We start from the raw sequence: 17,453 nt of genomic DNA on the forward strand, positions 1-17,453 counted from the left end.
ATGAGAAGATCTAATGAGAAGGAGGAAATGCATTTGGAAAGTTAGTCATCTAGTCATATAACTCTAATAGAGACAGATTTCCCCACACTCCATTATTGTTCCATGTTTGCTGTGCTTTGTCTTCCACAGCTTATTGTTGATGCAATTTAAAATACCGCTATTGTTTGTTAGTCTCCAACCTCTCAGGAGTTCCCACAGATGCTTCCAGCTTTTAAGACACTCAGTCTTAACATTATAAAATGAGTATTAACATGTTATCTGCATTAAAAAAAACCTTGGTAAAAATGAAGAACTTTGCAATTATCTAATTTGCAATTATCTTTGAAGCCCAATGTCTCTTCTGCCTCTGCCCCCAAATGGGCTTGCTTAGAGTGTTTTTTAGGGTTTATGAAATCTTTTCAAATCTTTTACATTAGGGTTTGTCAAATGTGTTCAGAACCTTGAGCAGTCACTTTCTCTCAGCACATTTAATCTCCCAGAGACTTATTCCTTTTTGGAAGGTTTAAAGAGCGACCAGGGCAGGTCTTGTAGGAGTATTTGTAAAGAAGGACAAATAGAGACAACTGAATATTTATTGTCAGCTTCATCATCATCATCCTTCTCCTCCTCCTCCTCATTTCTCTCTCTAATTTATCATTATATACATGCAGATTCAATGTCCTCAATGCTTACAGATTGTCCCAGAGGTCTAAGGAACAGCATCTTAAATTAATACGATCATCCAAGAAGTGTTATACCATGAGTTCAATGGAAGAAACATGGGATTTTTTTCTTGATAGAGAAAAATATAAATGTTGTCGCTGGTGGATGAATAGTTTGGTTTGCACACGCACAATGTTTGCCAGGTCTGACTGGGAAAATTCTTGGATATTGGGAGCAGTACCTTGGGAGGGCAGATGTTCTGAACGGAGGAGAGAATTTAGCGATTATGTGAAGAAGCCACGGCCACCTTCTAAATCTGTCATTTCCTCAAGAGGAACTGATCTCCGTGATTTAGAGATCTGTTGACTACCTCTGAAAACTCCAAGCCCCACCTGGAGGCCAACCCTGATACACATTCTCCACACTCATTTAAACTGCATAAAATGATTCCTTATACAACCCTACAGTGATTTCTGAGGGGAAGGAAAACGGACTTCCCACAACCAGAAATACAGCGACTCCAGCAACGCATGGAACTTTAATATGATTTATAAAATAATCATGTGAATATGGAACAATGGCATGTACAAAATTCACTTAATTTTATGTGACTTGATTTTGAAGTTGTACATGAAGAAATGTTAACCGACAGCAGAGATACAATGGACTGGATCCAACAAAAAAATGTCTGATTGCATGAGATACAAGCATCTGGGTATAACTAGGCCTTTAGCAATGGCTGATCTATAGCAGCACCTTCCCCAATCCATAACTTTTGAATGTGTGTTGTAAGTTAACAGGTCTGCCTAAGCAACTGAAACCAGCATTTTGGGTAAACTTACACTATTTTCAAGGTAGACCAGTCTTAATCCTGACCTTTGAAATCCTAGCCTGCTTACAAACCAGTTCTGAGAGATTTTATGTCTCATCTTCCTTTTTCAACATGTTAAAGTGAGTAAGGGCTTGATTGATACTTCTCTGTACAAAAGATGTCCCCTATCCCCACCCAACTGGTCACTGAAGTCAGTGATGGCATGGTTTTATTTGTAGATGCCTCAAGTACCTTGCCAATGGTCCACCCTATGTTTCAAACACAGCCCACTGGAAAGACAATTGTGATTTAATGAGTGTAGCATTCAGGCTGAATGAAATTCTCCACCAACCCAGGAACAAATAATAATAAAATCTTGTTCCAGTCTGAATGAGGTCCACAGTATTCTTACTTTATCCCATTAATCAGATTTATCCCAAAAATCAGAGGTAGTTTGCCATTGCCCCTCTCCATGTCATGCCCCTGGTATTCCTTTATCCCATTAATGGTAACAAAACAAAAAAATCCTACATTATTACTTTGTGTAGAAAATCTACTGAAGGGTGGAAAAGACAGTTTAATTGCTATCCCAATCCTTGGACCATCAATGGATCAGCATGAGGAATTCAGCCTTGCCCATGACCTTTTCCAGTATTATTCCATAACAAGCTACAACAAATGAATCCCAGAACCTGGAATCAGACATTACCACATAAATTATTCCATTGCTTGTTAAGTAGCTTCAGTTGTGACCTGTCCCCACTGTGAATGTAGGAGATCAATAAGGTCAAACAATGACAACAGAACAAACTCACTAAAACAGAAAGAATGATCCTTTGAAATGAAATGGAGATTTCTTCTAGCAGTTCCTTTGCTTAGGCACAAAACATCTAGACAGTCCAGAGCACTTGTTCTAACTGCTTCCACAATGTTGCATTGTGCTTCCTTCAGGTATATGGACACTCTCCAGACTTCCCCATTGTATTTTTGGATTTGTCTGCTAAAGACCCTCATATAAGAGAGCCTTTGAGGCTTTACAAGTATGAGGGGATTGGAAAATCAATAATTCTCCCGTACAGATGTTACATTGTACTTGCAATGGTAATATGTCTACAACATGGTCCCATGTGTAAGCAACTGGAGTGTCTTCTAAGAAATGTTGTCTATACCTTTTTAAACAAATATTAACACTAATGTAATTGGGAAATTTAAATTATTAAGTATTACCAACTAAACTATTTCCCTGCTTGAACGTCTTCTTTCCTGAGTACTTAAAACTCCACATCAGGTCTCCTATTTAAGGAATGCCACACCTACCTCAAAAATTCAGAAGGTATGAACTTCAATAGCAGGGAATTGTTGTTGCAGAGAGGAAAATTAATGTCTTATTCTACATGAACTGTGATGTTGAGCTTAAAGGCAGCGTGACTGCTACTTTCAGGAAGATCTGTGTAAAAGTCATAGTGTGATCACTCACCATCTGATTTGTGTTGAGAACTTCATCAACGTTGTTTTGTTGCATCAATCCCAAGGGACCCATATATCATTAAGGAATAGATTTATTCCACAGTACAGGAAACATCTGAGAATTGCCAACTTTCTCCATATGCGTTAACTCTAAGCTACAATGGAGTGCCACAATATTTACTTTCTACAATACAGTTACAATACAGTTAAGAGCTTCTTGTGGCGCAGAGTGGTAAGGCAGCTGTCTGAAAGCTTTGCCCATGAGGCTGGGAGTTCAATCCCAGTTCAATCCCAGCAGCCGGCTCAAGGTCGGTAAAATGAGTACCCAGCTTGCTGGGGGGTAAACGGTAATGGCTGGGGAAGGCACTGGCAAACCACCCCGTATTGAGTCTGCCATGAAAATGCTAGAGGGCGTCACCCCAAGGGTCAGAAATGACTTGGTGCTTGCATAGGGGATACCTTTACCTTTACCTTTTTACAATACAGTTAGAAGGCACCTAGTATAGCAGTCTCATTACACCTAAAAGCGTCTATGTTTGATGAGTTTCCAGCACCAACCCAGGGTGGATGCACTTCTTCCATTTCATAGTTTTATTCTTCATGAAAGTAGGTAAGGGAAATCAGACAAGATGAATATTTCACAGCAGTCAGTACCACCATTGATCATGACATGCACCTTCATGACAATGCAGGGACAGGAGCCCTCTTTGGTCATTCAGGAGCATTTTATTCCTGCTTCATGTTGCTTCAGAATGTGATACAAAAAATACTTTGTATTGATAGTACAAAGTACCATGAAGTCATAGCTTCCCTAAAGTGACCCCATAGAATTTTCTAGGCTAGAGATAGTCAGAGGTGGTTTGCCATTGCCTCCATCCATGTCATGTCCCTGGTGTCAGAACTCCAGACTTGAAAACAAGAAAACTTCTATTTTGGAAAGTAATTTTATTATGAAGCAGACAGCATGTATCACACTTGAAGGCAGAACTAAAAGCAGCAGAGGTTCACAGATATAAAATGGCGAGAACATCCCCTTCCCCCTCCCTCCCATGGGAAGGCGATGACTTGGATTTCAAAGGCGTCAAAACAATCTTCCTAATCAAGGTACCCAGTGCAGAAGGCGGTTTAGCTAAAGGAGTATGGCCATAGTGTGGAAAGCAAGCAGTGTTAACTAGGGAATGAGGTGTGAAGGGACCCAGCACTGTGGTACATCACTTGTCAGTCAAACCATGCTGTTTCAATCATCAATTACATAGACCAATGAATAACATGACAGAATACCTAGGATTCTGACACTTGGTATTCTTGGAGGTTTCCCTGTTTAATTTCCAGGATCTGACAACATGGAACTGAGTAAAATGTGGTTGGAGCCATAACTAATTAGTTAGGCCATAAATAATGATGGTAAGAATAGGGTGGGTTATTCACTGTATGTAGGATGAATAGTTGTGTATCAAGATGCAGCACACTATGTAGGGCTGATACTGCGACAGGCAATTCCTATTAGGATCCCAATAGGGATATTTAGTAGGACAGAGGTGTTGTATGGTCACTGTTGATGAAGTGGTAACTGCTGATGAAGATAGCATTTATTGCATGGATCCCAAAGTCATTAAATTATCATGTGCCAATGGTGCTATTCTATGCATGTGATAATTATTCTTTGCTATAACTTAGCTAATTAACTTCCAAGTGGAGTTATTCAAATTCCAGAGGTCTGCATTATCAGTTTGCCCATGGGAGAAGGGAAGATGCTACAACAAAGATAGCTTGTTACAGGCATCACCAAGGAGTCACAGCCAGTCTCTGAGCCAGTCCCCCCTCCTGAACCCCCCCTGAAAAGCAAAAACAAACAAAAGTCTGAAGCTGTTAGATTTTTTATAATATAAACATTTAGTAATTAGAGATCCCAATGAAAATACCTTTCTCCAATGTGAATTGCCAAAAAATGCAATTTTGTACTGTTCACAAAAAACAGTGCCAACAACTTGTTTATTACAATGCAGTAGCCACGGTTCTCATGGGAACAATTTGGAGAGACCAAATTTGGCCCATATTCCAAGAGCTGCAATGGTTACTAGTTGAATCCCAGATCAAGCTTAAGGCCTTGGCAATTACTGTAAGGTCAAATGTGTTTTCTGCCCAGTGTACCCGAGAGAACTCTCCCTGCTTATGCCCAACCAAAGATCACTAAACTCTGCCAATTTCAACTGCCTTATGATCCCTGGCCCAAGGAAGCACCTTTGGCCTCAACCACGGCCAGGTCATTCTCTGTCCTGGCACCCACCTGGTGGATTGAGCTCTGAGAAGATATTCAGGCCCTGTCAAAAGACTTCTACAAGGCCTGTAAAATAGACCTGTTCTACCAGCCATTTCTGGGGAAGGCACTGGCAAACCACCCCGTATTGAGTCTGCCATGAAAACGCTAGAGGGCGTCACCCCAAGGGTCAGACATGACTCAGTGCTTGCATAGGGGATACCTTTACCTTTACATTTACCAGCCATTGGGTTGAGGTGAGTGACAACATCTTTTGAGCCCCAAGAAACCCCTCCACCAAGAAACCCCTGCACCCCTTCTGCAAGATTAATGTCATAATGTTACCTGTGGACAAATGTCCTTATGTTATAGCCACTGTTGATGACGCCTCATTGTTAATGTTATAGTTAGTGAACTTGTATTATGTTACATGATTCAAGTTCTCTGTAAACCTCCTGGAACCACATGGGAGGGTAGTATATAAATGCAATAAACAAACAAACAAACAAATAAATAAATAGGCATGGTGGAACATGTCTGAATTGTAGGCCATATGGAACTTTAGGCAGCTTTTGCTTCCTAGTTATGTTATGGTCTAGGAGAACAACAGAACAGGGTCAGATGGATGGGAGTGAGGAAAATGGGAAGGGGATCCTGCCTGGTAGTTGGATTCCAGTCCTTCTGGGCCAAGGCAAGTATAGAGGTGGGAGTAGATATAATAAGGGGGCAGCAACATATGTAGGTCCAGGAAGGCCACAGTAATGGAGTTTCCATGGCTGGTGGCCTGGTCAATACTGGCATTGTCCTTCAAATCTTCACCCATCCCCAGGTTTGTAGGAGTGAGGGCTAGGTTGGAAATGGTGTTGTCAGGTCAATCAACAAGTCCACTACCTTGCAGGATTACTTCAGTCATGAGTTACATGACTGAAACCTGGGTGTGTGAAGGCGAGACAATCATCTTGAAAGATCTGGTGCCCCCAGGTTTTTGGTCCTGCAACAGCCCTCCTCCAAGGTAGGGAAGAGGGGGTGGCAATCCTGGTTAGAGAGCATATTCCCTTCAGGGGTCTCCCTGTGCCATCGATTCCAGGGATAAAATGTGTTTGTCTAGGGTAGGAGTTGGTTGAGAATGTGGCTACTGGTTGGTGTATTAATCACCCACTGCCCCTCCCCAGATTCCCTGCTGGGCCTGTTGGAGACAGTGGCTAGTTCAGCCATGGAGACAATAGGGTTCTTGGAATTTGTTGTTGTCCCCCCCCCCCCCATGAGGTCGGCCATGCCCCTGATTTGATCTTTGGCACAGGTGTTGTGGTAGATCTGGTGGCAAATAACATTGTCCCATGGTGAGACCACCATGCCCTGAAGACTCAACTAAGGATTCCACCCCATCACTGTTTGGGTGACAGACATATTTTGGTTTGCCCACAGAGACTTACGGATTCTGAGAGATTCCGGAATGCTCTGAGGGACTCAATGCCCTCTGGCATCTTGCTGACAGCCTTGGTGGAGGAATGGCAGTCCTGCCTAACTGCTGTCATTCACAATATTGCTCCTAGGCACCCTCTCTACCTTTGCCTCAAACAGGTTCCATGGTATACCAAGGAGCTTTGGGAGAGGTAGAGAGTATTGAGACGGCTAGAGCAGGTGTGGAGGAAGACTCGTGACAAGACGGCAAGGAGATCTCATTGCACACTTATGAAGGTGTATGAGAATGCAGTTAAAGCAGCAAAATGAGATTTCTATGCCACAGAAATCGTGTCCACAAACTCTCACCTAGTAAAAGACCTATTACTGCCCTCAAAGAAGGGCATAAAATAATAAGTGGAATGGATTTGAGCTGGGCGGCTTTATTGAGCTATTTTGCTGACAAAGTTCTGTTGGTCTGCCATAACCTATTTGCCACAATTGATACAATCTGTGAACTGGAAGCTCCATGGCTATTGTGGGGGTTAGTTTTTAATGGATTCAGATGGCTCTCATTAACTAAAGTGGACACGTTGCTGAGGTCAGTGAGAGCAACCACTTGCCCCTTAGATCCCTGTCTATCTTGGTTGCTCAAGTTGGGCAACCAGCGCATCTTTGAGGGATACTGTCAACCTGTCCTTATCATCTGGAGAGTTGTGCGAAGGGCTTAAAGAGGAAATAGTGTGCCCTTTACTGAAAAATTCCATCGCTGCACCTGTGGGACCCCGCCAGCTACAGCCCAGTCTCACATCTTGAGTTTCTGGGTAAGGAGGTGGAGTGGGCTGCGACAGACTAAATACTAGCATTCTTGTAGGAAACTTCAGCCCTTGACCCATGACAGTCTGGCTTCCATCCTGGCCATGGGGTGGAGACTGTGCTGGTCGTTTTGATGGTTGATATCCGGTGCCAGCTGGACTGTGATGGTTTGGCCATTCTCGTGCTTTTAGACCTTTCATCTGCATTGGATGTGATTCACCACTAGCTATTGATTTTTTAAAATATTCCTTTATTCATTTTGGCTAACATACAATGTCTCTTCTCCTGGCAGCCAGGAATACTATCAAAGTTGACTCTAAATGTGTCTGATGCCACTAGATGGGATTCCACCAGCTTTTGCCCTAGTGAAAGAGAATGGTATTCAATGTAACCACCTCCAGAAAATAACACTATGTTATAACACTATGTTGGGAACCAGAGAACTAACAACAAAGAAAAGCCACATGAGACAGAGAAAAAGACTTGGAACAAAGAGCAGAACTGGGTGAGACAGATTAAAAAAGCCCCCTCCCCCCAGAAATCTTCACACTTAAACACAGATGTAAAAAAATTATGTAGTTTCAGAGAAGAGTTTCCATATTATTCGTTTCAGGGATTCCCTCACTTCATAATTCCTCAAAGCGTAGACAATGGGATTTAGCATTGGAGTGACAACTGTGTAGAACAAAGACAGTATTTTTTTGACTTCAGGTGAATAGTTGGATTTGGGTCTCAGGTAGACAAGGCTCCCGCTTCCATAGAATAAAGTCACCACGATGAGATGAGATGAGCAAGTGGAAAAGGCCTTTCTTCTTCCCCCTACTGTAGGCATCTTGAGAATGGTAGTTATGATATGGATATAGGAGATCAGGATGAGCACAAAGGGGAACATGAGGAACACAATAGTGGAAGCTATGGCTTGCATTTCATATTGGTAGGTATCTGTACAGACTAGCTTCAAGACTGCTGGTGCATCACAAAAGAAATGATTGACTTTATTGTGCCCACAGAAAGGAAGATTGAAAATCCAAACTGCTTGCAGCAGTGAGACTGGGATTCCAATCACCCAGACTCCACCCAGCAACTTGTAGCAGAAGGTCCTATTTATGACAGTAGCATAGTGCAGCGGGTTGCAGATGGCAACGTAGCGATCATAGGACATTGCAGCTAAGATAAAACACTCGGCACATCCAAAGTAGAAGAAGCAGCACATTTGAATGGCACAGCCAACGAAGGAGATAGTTTTGTCCTTCACCAGTAGATTAATGAGCATTTGAGGGACGGTGTCCAAAGTGAAGCAGATCTCAATGAAAGCCAGATTTCTCAGGAAGAAGTACATGGGTGACTGGAGGGCAGCATCCACCAAGATGATACAAATAATGAGGATGTTGCCTGCTACCGTAGCAAGGTAAATGACCAAAAGCAGAGGGAACAGAAACAACTCTCCTTTGGGCATGCTGGAAAATCCAATCAGGATGAATTCCTTCACCAAAGTTTGATTTCTCCACTTCATTTCTGTGAATGTCTCTGAGAAGATCTAGTGAGAAGGAGGCAGAAGAGGAAAGTTAGTCATCTATTCATATAACTCTGATAGTGAGACAGATTTTCCCACACCCTATTCTATTACTTTATTGTTCCATGTTTGTTGCTTCGTGTCCCACTCCTTATTTTTGATGGTACTTAAACTTCTGCTACCATTTGTTAGTAGACTCAGAATTCTTAGAGGCACTGAGGGACCCAGGGACACTCATCCATAACATTTTTTTTTTAAAGTAGTAACATGTGATCTGAATTTTTAAAAAACGTTGAAATTCAAGAAATTTGAAATTATCTAACTTGAGGCAACTTTGAGGCCGAATGGCTTTTCTGCCACCGCCCCCAAATGGGGTTGTTTAGAATGTTAGATTAAGGTTTGTGAAATCTGTTCAAATCCCCGCTCTATCAAGAACAGTCGGCAATCTCTGTCTCTCAGCACATATAACCTCACAGAGCCTTCTTCATTGTTGGAAGGAAAGTTTCAAGATCTACCAGTGCAGGCATGTAGGTGTATTTGTAAAGAAGGGCAAGAAAAGACCACTGAACATTTATCGTCATCTTCATCATCATCTATATATATTATTTATCATCATATACCTACAAGTTCCATGGCCTCATTGCTTACAGAATGTCTCAGAGGTTTGAGGAACAGCATCTTCAATTAATACTATCAGATGCAAACAATGAGCTAACAAAAACAATTGCTCAGTATGCTTGGATAGCTACAAAAATAAAGTAGAGCTGGTCCAACCCTACATATTAACTGTTGATATATATTGCATTCCCCATAGTATATTTATAACTAAGTGATTTTAATCTGTTCATTTAGGTTCTTTATTGGATGATCCATGACTGTAAGTAAAACTGATGATGATAACTTCACAGAAGAGTTATACCATAAGTTCAGTGGAAGAAAGTTGTGATTAATTTTTTTTGGTAGGGAAAAATAAAAATGTTGTAGAGGATGAACATTTTGGTATGCCTGTGCACAATGGCTGCCAGGTCTGACTGGGAAAATTCCTGAGTATTGGGAGCAGTATCTTGGGAGGGCAGAAGTTCCAAAAGGGAGGAGAGAGTTTAGTGATGGTGTGAAGAAGCCATGGTTACCTTCCAAATCTGTAATTTCCTCCAAAAGTGGCATATAAGAACCAACTCTTCTTCTTCTTCTTCTTCTTCTTCTTCTTCTTCTTCTTCTTCTTCTTCTTCTTCTTCTTCTTCTTCTTCTTCTTCTTCTTCTTCTTCTAAACCTACAGACAGTCCAGAACTCTTTCTTTTATTGCTCCTGCAGCCTTGCATTGGGCTTCATTCAGATATATGGACACTTTATCCACTCCCCATTGCATTTTTGGATGGGTTTGCAAAAGAGCTACATATAAGGAAGCCTTTGAGACTTTATAAGTATGAGAGGATGGGAAAATCAAGAATTGCCCAGTGCAAATGCTAGATTGTACTTGACATGGTAATATATCTACAACATGGTCCCAGGTGGAAGCAACTTGAGTGTCTTCTAAGAAAAGTAGTCTATACCTTTTGAAACAAGTATTAACACTAATGTAATTGGTAAATTAAAATGAAGTATTACCAGCCAAACTATTTCCCTGCTTGAACACCTGCCTCCCTGAGTACTTAAAACTCCATGTCAGTCCTCCTATTTGAGGAATGCCAAACTTACCTCAAAAATTCAGAAGCTATGCACTCCAATAGCAGTGAACTGTTGTTGCAATGAAGAAAATTAATGTCTTGCTTCTTCATAAACTGTCACGTTGAGCTGAATGGCAGTGTGATTGCTTCTTTAAGAAAGAGCTGTGGAAAAGTCATGTTGTGATAACACACTCTCTGATATGTATTGAGAACTTCATCGATGTTGTTTTAAAGAACAGAGTTTCTTGCATTAATCCCAAGGGACCCATATATCATTAAGCAATACATTTATCCCACAGTACAGGAAACATCTGAGAGTTGCCAACTTTCTCCATCTGCATTACCTCTTAGCTATAATGGAGTGCCAAAATATTTACATACCAAAATATAGTTAGAAGACACCAAGTACAGCAGTCTCATTACACTTCAACAGGTCTATGCTTGATGAGATTCAAACACCATCCCAGGGTGCCAAAGGTGAACACATGACATAGATAACCATCTTGTAGGATGCCACCTAAATTATTCATTATAGGTAGTTCTTCAGTGAAAGAGCGGCCGCTCTATCAGTGCTGTGGTGAGTCCAAGGTCACTGAGCTCGTTGTATGTGGGGGAGCACAGAATAAACCTGGCATGCCATATTAGAAGTCCACACTCCTAACCACTACAAGCTGGCTCTCCTAACCATTAACCACCAAGCTGTGGTTGGAGCAGAGGAACTGACAGCTTCCTGTTCATCTTCCTGTCTCCTCCTTCCTTCAGGTTGGACAGGGAATAAGCAAGCTGTGGTAGTAACAGAGGAAATGAGAGCCTCCTCCTGTCTATCTTTCCCTTTCTCCCTTCTTCATGGGAGTAGGTAAGGGAAATCAGTCTGGATGAATATTTCCCAGCAGTCAGTACCACCATTGACCATGACTTGCACCTAGGTGGCAATGCGGGGACCGGAGTCCTCTTTGGGCTTTCTGCTTGCCACCAGGAAGCTTCTTTTGACTCCCCTGACACATCTTTCCCTCTGACACTCTAGGCCAGGTGTGGCCAAATGGAGGCACTTCAGATTTCTATGGACTGCTATTACCATGAGCCCCTGGGAGGAGCTTATGGTAATTTTAGTCCATGGACAACTGGAGAGCCACAGTTTGGCCACCCCTAGCCAAGCCAGTCACTAGTTTCACTGAGTTGGATGGATGTTCCTGCTCAGAGGAAAACACCACTGGTCAGATACATTCAGGAGCATTTTCCCTGCTTCAAGTTGCTTCAGAATGTCATACAAATAGACATTCAAATAGAATGTCAGACAAATAGTCATAGCTTCCTTATGGTGACCCTTTAGGGTATTTAAGGCTAGAGATGTTCAGAGGTGGTTTGCCATTGCCTCCTTCCATGTCATGCCCTTGTTATTTATTGGAGGTTTCCCTGCTTAATTTCCAGGATCTGACCACATGGATCTGAGTGAACTGTGGTTGGAACCATAACTGAGTCATTAGGCCATAATTAATGATGGCAGGAATAGGGTGGTTTGCTCAGTACAAGTAGGAAGAATAGTTGTGCATAAAGATTCAACAGACTATGTAGGGCTGATACTGCAACAGGCAATTCCTATTTGGACCCAAACAGGGAATAATTTGAAGGACAGAGGTGTGGCATGGTCATTGTTGATGACGTGGTTACTGTTAAAGATAGCATTTATTCCATGGATCCAAAAATCATTAATCACGTGCTAATGGTGCTATAAGAGCCTCTTGTGGCGCAGAGTGGTAAGGCAGCGATATGCTGTCTGAATCTGTCTGCCCATGAGGTTGGGAGTTCAATCCCAGCAGCCGGCTCAAGGTTGACTCAGCCTTCCATCCTTCCAAGGTCGGTAAAATGAGTACCCAGCTTGCTGGGGGGTAAACGGTGATGACTGGGGAAGGCACTGGCAAACCACCCCGTATTGAGTCTGCCATGAAAACGCTGGAGGGCGTCACCCCAAGGGTCAGACATGACCTGGTGCTTGCACAGGGGATACCTTTACCTTTACCTTAATGGTGCTATTCTATGCATGTGATATTTATTATTTGCTATAAGCTTGCTAATTAACTTCCAAGTGGAGTTATTAAAATTCCGGAAGTCTGCATTATCAGTTTTCCCCTGGGAGAAGGGAAGACACTACAAGAAATATAGCTTGGTACAGGGATCACCATGGCGTCACAGCCAGTCTCTGAGCCAAACCACCCTCCCCCCCCCAAAAAAAAACACTGAAAAGAAAAAAACCTCTGAAGCTCATATGTTTTTATAATTGAAACATTTAGTAATTAGAGATTAGAGATTCCAAAGCAAGTATCTTTCTCCAATATGAATTGCCAAAAAGGGCAGTTTTGTATAGTACACAAAGAACAGTATCATAGGGTGCCGACAAGTGTTTATTACAATGAGTTTATTAAGTTTGGTGTAGTGGCTAGGAGTGCGGATTGCTAATCTGGCATGCCGGATTCGAATCTGCACAACCCGCATGCAGTGAACTGGGTGAACTTGGGCTTGCCACGGCACTGATAAAACTGTTCTGACTGAGCAGGAATATCAGGGCTCTCTCAGCCTCACCCACCTCACAGGGTGTCTGTTGTGGGGAGAGGAAGGGAAGGTGACTGTAAGCCACTTTGAGCCTCCTTCGGGAAGACAAAAGCAACCAACTCTTCTTCTTCTTCTTCTTCTTCTTCTTCTTCTTCTTCTTCTTCTTCTTCTTCTTCTTCTTCTTCTTCTAGTTACACATTTCTCAATGCATTAAAATAAAGGGTCTGAAAGTGCTGATAGATGCCTGAATAACCTTTCACAGTGTATACAGAACTGCTCTAAAATGAAAACTGGAATTCCGCAAGTTTGTCTCATTGCCGGGATTCAACTGGAGGACAGAATGCTAGCTTCGTTGATGCTGACCACATTGTTACCCGAATTGTGCGTACACGTGTCCTTGAACATGTTTATTTGAACTCGTGGGGAAGATTAGCCAAATGATGCGAGAGGGTGGGTAACATAGCGTTAATGGATCGTCGCCTATGTATTTGAGGGTAATTATACCTGTAGGAACTCAAGGCTGGCACAAACCAGAGAGGAGCCTCAATATTTGATTTTACAATTACTACCTTCCACTAATGAACCAGATGACAAGTCTATCCCCATTTTATCATCTGTTAAGAGCTCAGAAAATTCTGAGGCATTCACAAAGTTTTATCTAGGCTTATGTTGCTCAGGTCTAAAATATGAAAGTTCCTAGATTGTCTGGTTGTTCTTAGACCTAAATTTATATCATTCTATTTGCACCAGTGTTAAATTTGTATGTCCTGAACTTTACTTGCTGGAAGTCACATTGTTCTTTTAAAGACATTAAACGTCTACTGACTACTGGCTGAGAGGAGCCCAGTGCATAACCAACTCTTGATTGGCTAAGTATGGGCCTCTGTCACAGGACACCAGAGAAGGGACTTTTGACAATTGCACTTGCTTAAACCCAGAAAGAGCCTCTTGTGGCGCAGAGTGGTAAGGCAGTAGACATGCAGTCTGAAAGCTCTGCCCATGAGGCTGTGAGTTCGATCCCAGCAGCCGGCTCAAGGTTGACTCAGCCTACCATCTTTCCGAGGTCGGTCAAATGAGTACCCAGCTTGCTGGGGGATAAATGGTAATGACTGGGGAAGGCACTGGCAAACCACTCCATATTGAGTCTGCCAAGAAAACACTAGAGGGCATCACCCCAAGGGTCAGACGTGACCCAGTGCTTGCACAGGGGATACCTTTATCTTTAAACCCAGGAACTTTGTTTCCCTTGGAACAAGAATCTGAGACTCTTCACAAATGTATTCAGGTAGCAGACAATATCACACTGCTCAGTGAGAGATCTTTGACTAATGATTTTATTGATAACTTAATGTGAATTTTAGTCTGAAGACAGTGCTGGAGTATTTATATAGATTGTGCATTTTTAAAATGTTTTACAATGGCCTAAGGCAATAATATTAATGACTGACTGACACTGGTCAGGGAAGACATTAAGAATATTCTAGATACTGAGCTTCTTTATCAAAAGTGTCAAATTCCTCTCTAGTTTTCCAAACACCCAAATTGATGATTTCCCATTTTACTTAACAAATAATGGCTCCATTGCAATATTTCATGAACATTATCAGTGCCGAGCCTCTTGTGGCGCAGAGTGGTAAGTGGAAAAATTGCTGTCTGAAGCTGTCTGTCCATGAGGCTGGGAGTTCGATCCCAGCAGCCGGCTCAAGGTTGACTCAGCCTTCCATCCTTCCGAGGTCGGTAAAATGAGTAGCCAGCTTGCTGGGGGGTAAACGGTAATGACTGGGGAAGGCACTGGCAAACCACCCCGTATTGAGTCTGCCATGAAAACACTGGAGGACGTCACCCCAATGGTCAGACATGACTCGATGCTTACACAGGGGATACCTTTACCTTTACCTTTATCAGTGCCAGGAATACTGTCAACGTTGGCTCTACATATGTCTCCGACACTAGATGGGATTCCACCAGGTGTTGCTCTGGTGAAAGAGAAAGGTATTCAATGTAACCACCTTCAGAATATAACACTATGTTATAACACTATGTTGGGAACCAGAGAACCCACATTGAAAAAAAAGCCACATGAGACAGAGAAAAGACTTGGAGCAAGGAGTAGAACTGGGTGAGACAGATTGAAAAAGCCCTCCGTGGAGGTGTAAAAAAAGTCTATTTAGTTTGCGAGAAGAATTTCCATCTTAGAGATCTTTTCAGGGATTCCCTCACTTCATTATTCCTCAAAGCGTAGATAATGGGATTTAGCATGGGAGTGACAACTGTATAGAACAAAGACAGTATTTTTTTGACTTCAGGTGAAGAGTTGGATTTGGGCCTTAGATAGACAAGGCTCGCACTTCCATAGAACAAAGTCACCACAATGAGATGAGATGAGCAAGTGGAGAAGGCCTTTCTTCTTCCCCCTACTGTAGGCATCTTGAGGATGGTAGTTATGATATGGATATAGGAGATCAGGATGAGCAAAAAAGGGAACATGAGAAACACAAATGTGGAAGCTAAGGCTTGCATTTCAAATTGGTAGGTATCTGTACAGACTAGCTCCAACACTGGTGGTGAATCACAAAAGAAATGATTGACTTTATTGTGCCCACAGAAAGGAAGATTGAAAATCCAAACTGCTTGTAACAGTGAGAATGGGATTCCAACCCCCCAGACTCCACCCAGCAACTTGTAGCAGAAGGTCCTATTCATGACAGCGGCATAGTGCAGCGGGTTGCAGATGGCAACGTAGCGATCATAGGACATTGCAGCTAAGAGGATGCACTCTGCACATCCAAAGTAGAAGAAGCAGCACATTTGAATGGCACAGCCAACAAAGGAGATAGTTTTGTCCTTCACCAATAGGTTAATGAGCATTTGAGGGATGGTATCCAAAGTGAAGCAGATCTCAATGAAAGCCAGATTTCTCAGGAAGAAATACATGGGTGACTGGAGGGCAGCATCCACTGTGATGACAAAAATAATGAGGATGTTGCCTGCTACTGTAGCAAGGTAAATGACCAAAAGCAGAGGGAACAGAAACAACTCTCCTTTGGGCATGCTGGAAAATCCAACAAGGATGAATTCCTTCACCAACGTTTGGTTTCTCCACTTCATTTCTGTGAATGTCTCTGAGAAGATCTAGTGAGAAGAAGGCAGAAGAGGAAATGCATTTGGAAAGTTAGTCATCTATTTATATAACTCTAAGGGTTTGATAGATTTCCCACATCCCATTCCATTACTTTATTGTTCCATGTTTGCTAGGCTTTGTATCCCACTCTTTAATGTTGATGTAACTAAATCTGCTGCAGTCATTTGTTAGTTAGACTCAGAACTCTCAAAGGTTCAGAGGGAACCCCATGTCCTTCCAACTTTTAAGACACTCAGCCATTTGAAAAAGTGTATTAACATGTGATCTACATTAAATACTTTGTTGAAATTTAAGAAATTGGCAAGTATCTATATTGAGGCCACCTCTGAGGCCCAATGGCTCTCCTTCCTTCGCCTGCAAATAGGCTTGTTTAGAATGTTAGATTAGGACATGTGAAATTTGTTCAAATCCCCACTCTTTCAAGAACCTTGGGCAGTCACTGTCTCTCAGCTCATTTAACCTTGCAGAGTCTTCTTCCTTTTTGGAAGTAAATTTTAGGTCTATTTAGAAAGATGGACAAATAGAGATAACTGAACATTTATTGTCATCACCATCATCTATATATAATTTGTCAATGGAGGATGAACATTACGGTATGCACGCTCACAATGGCTGCCAGGTCTGACTGGAAAAATTCCTGAGTATTGGGTGAAATACCTTGTGAGGGCAGAACTTCTGAAGTGAGGAGAGAGTTTTGCTATGGTGTGATGACATGGTCACCTTCTAAATCTGTTATTTCCTCTAGAGTCTAGACAAACTTATCTCTGTCATTTAGAGATCTGTTGAATAACTCAGGTAACTCCAAGCTCCACCTGGAGGCTAACCCTAATACACATTCTCCATGCTCCGCTCATTTAACATGCATAAAATTCATTCATTCATTCATTCATTCATTCATTCATTCATTCATTCATTCATTCATTTGGATGTTTATACTGCCCTTCCCTACAGCTCTGGGTGGTTTACAAAATTACATAGAACTTTATGACAATCTATAAAGGTAAAGGTAAAGGTATCCCCTGTGCAAGCACCGAGTCATGTCTGACCCTTGGGGTGACGCCCTCCAGCGTATTCATGGCAGACTCAATACGGGGTGGTTTGCCAGTGCCTTCCCCAGTCATGACCGTTTACCCCCCAGCAAGCTGGGTACTCATTTTACCGACCTCGGAAGGATGGAAGGCTGAGTCAACGTT

At 42.2% G+C, this 17,453-nt stretch overlaps 2 protein-coding genes across 2 annotated transcripts; both read right to left on the bottom strand.

Annotated features, from left to right (window-relative positions):
• Positions 1–7,965: 7,965 nt before the first annotated feature.
• Positions 7,966–8,910, bottom strand: LOC143825840 (olfactory receptor 10A7-like). The gene has a single exon (XM_077314196.1). The coding sequence runs from the start codon at positions 8,905–8,907 to the stop codon at positions 7,966–7,968; it is 942 nt and encodes a 313-aa protein (XP_077170311.1). The 5' UTR covers positions 8,908–8,910.
• A 6,371-nt stretch (positions 8,911–15,281) lies between these two features.
• On the bottom strand, positions 15,282–16,229 carry LOC143825464 (olfactory receptor 10A7-like). Its single transcript, XM_077313494.1, has one exon. It carries the CDS (start codon positions 16,224–16,226, stop codon positions 15,282–15,284), a length of 945 nt encoding a protein of 314 aa, XP_077169609.1. The 5' UTR covers positions 16,227–16,229.
• Between the last annotated feature and the right edge of the window lie 1,224 nt (positions 16,230–17,453).

Source organism: Paroedura picta, chromosome 16 (assembly GCF_049243985.1).
Source record: "Paroedura picta isolate Pp20150507F chromosome 16, Ppicta_v3.0, whole genome shotgun sequence".
NCBI lineage: Eukaryota > Metazoa > Chordata > Lepidosauria > Squamata > Gekkonidae > Paroedura > Paroedura picta.

What these genes read in the sequence shown, in the direction of transcription:
- LOC143825464 (XM_077313494.1), bottom strand. Translation starts at nt 16,226, where the DNA reads ATGAAGTGGAGAAACCAAACGTTGGTGAAGGAATTCATCCTTGTTGGA.
- LOC143825840 (XM_077314196.1), bottom strand. Translation starts at nt 8,907, where the DNA reads ATGAAGTGGAGAAATCAAACTTTGGTGAAGGAATTCATCCTGATTGGA.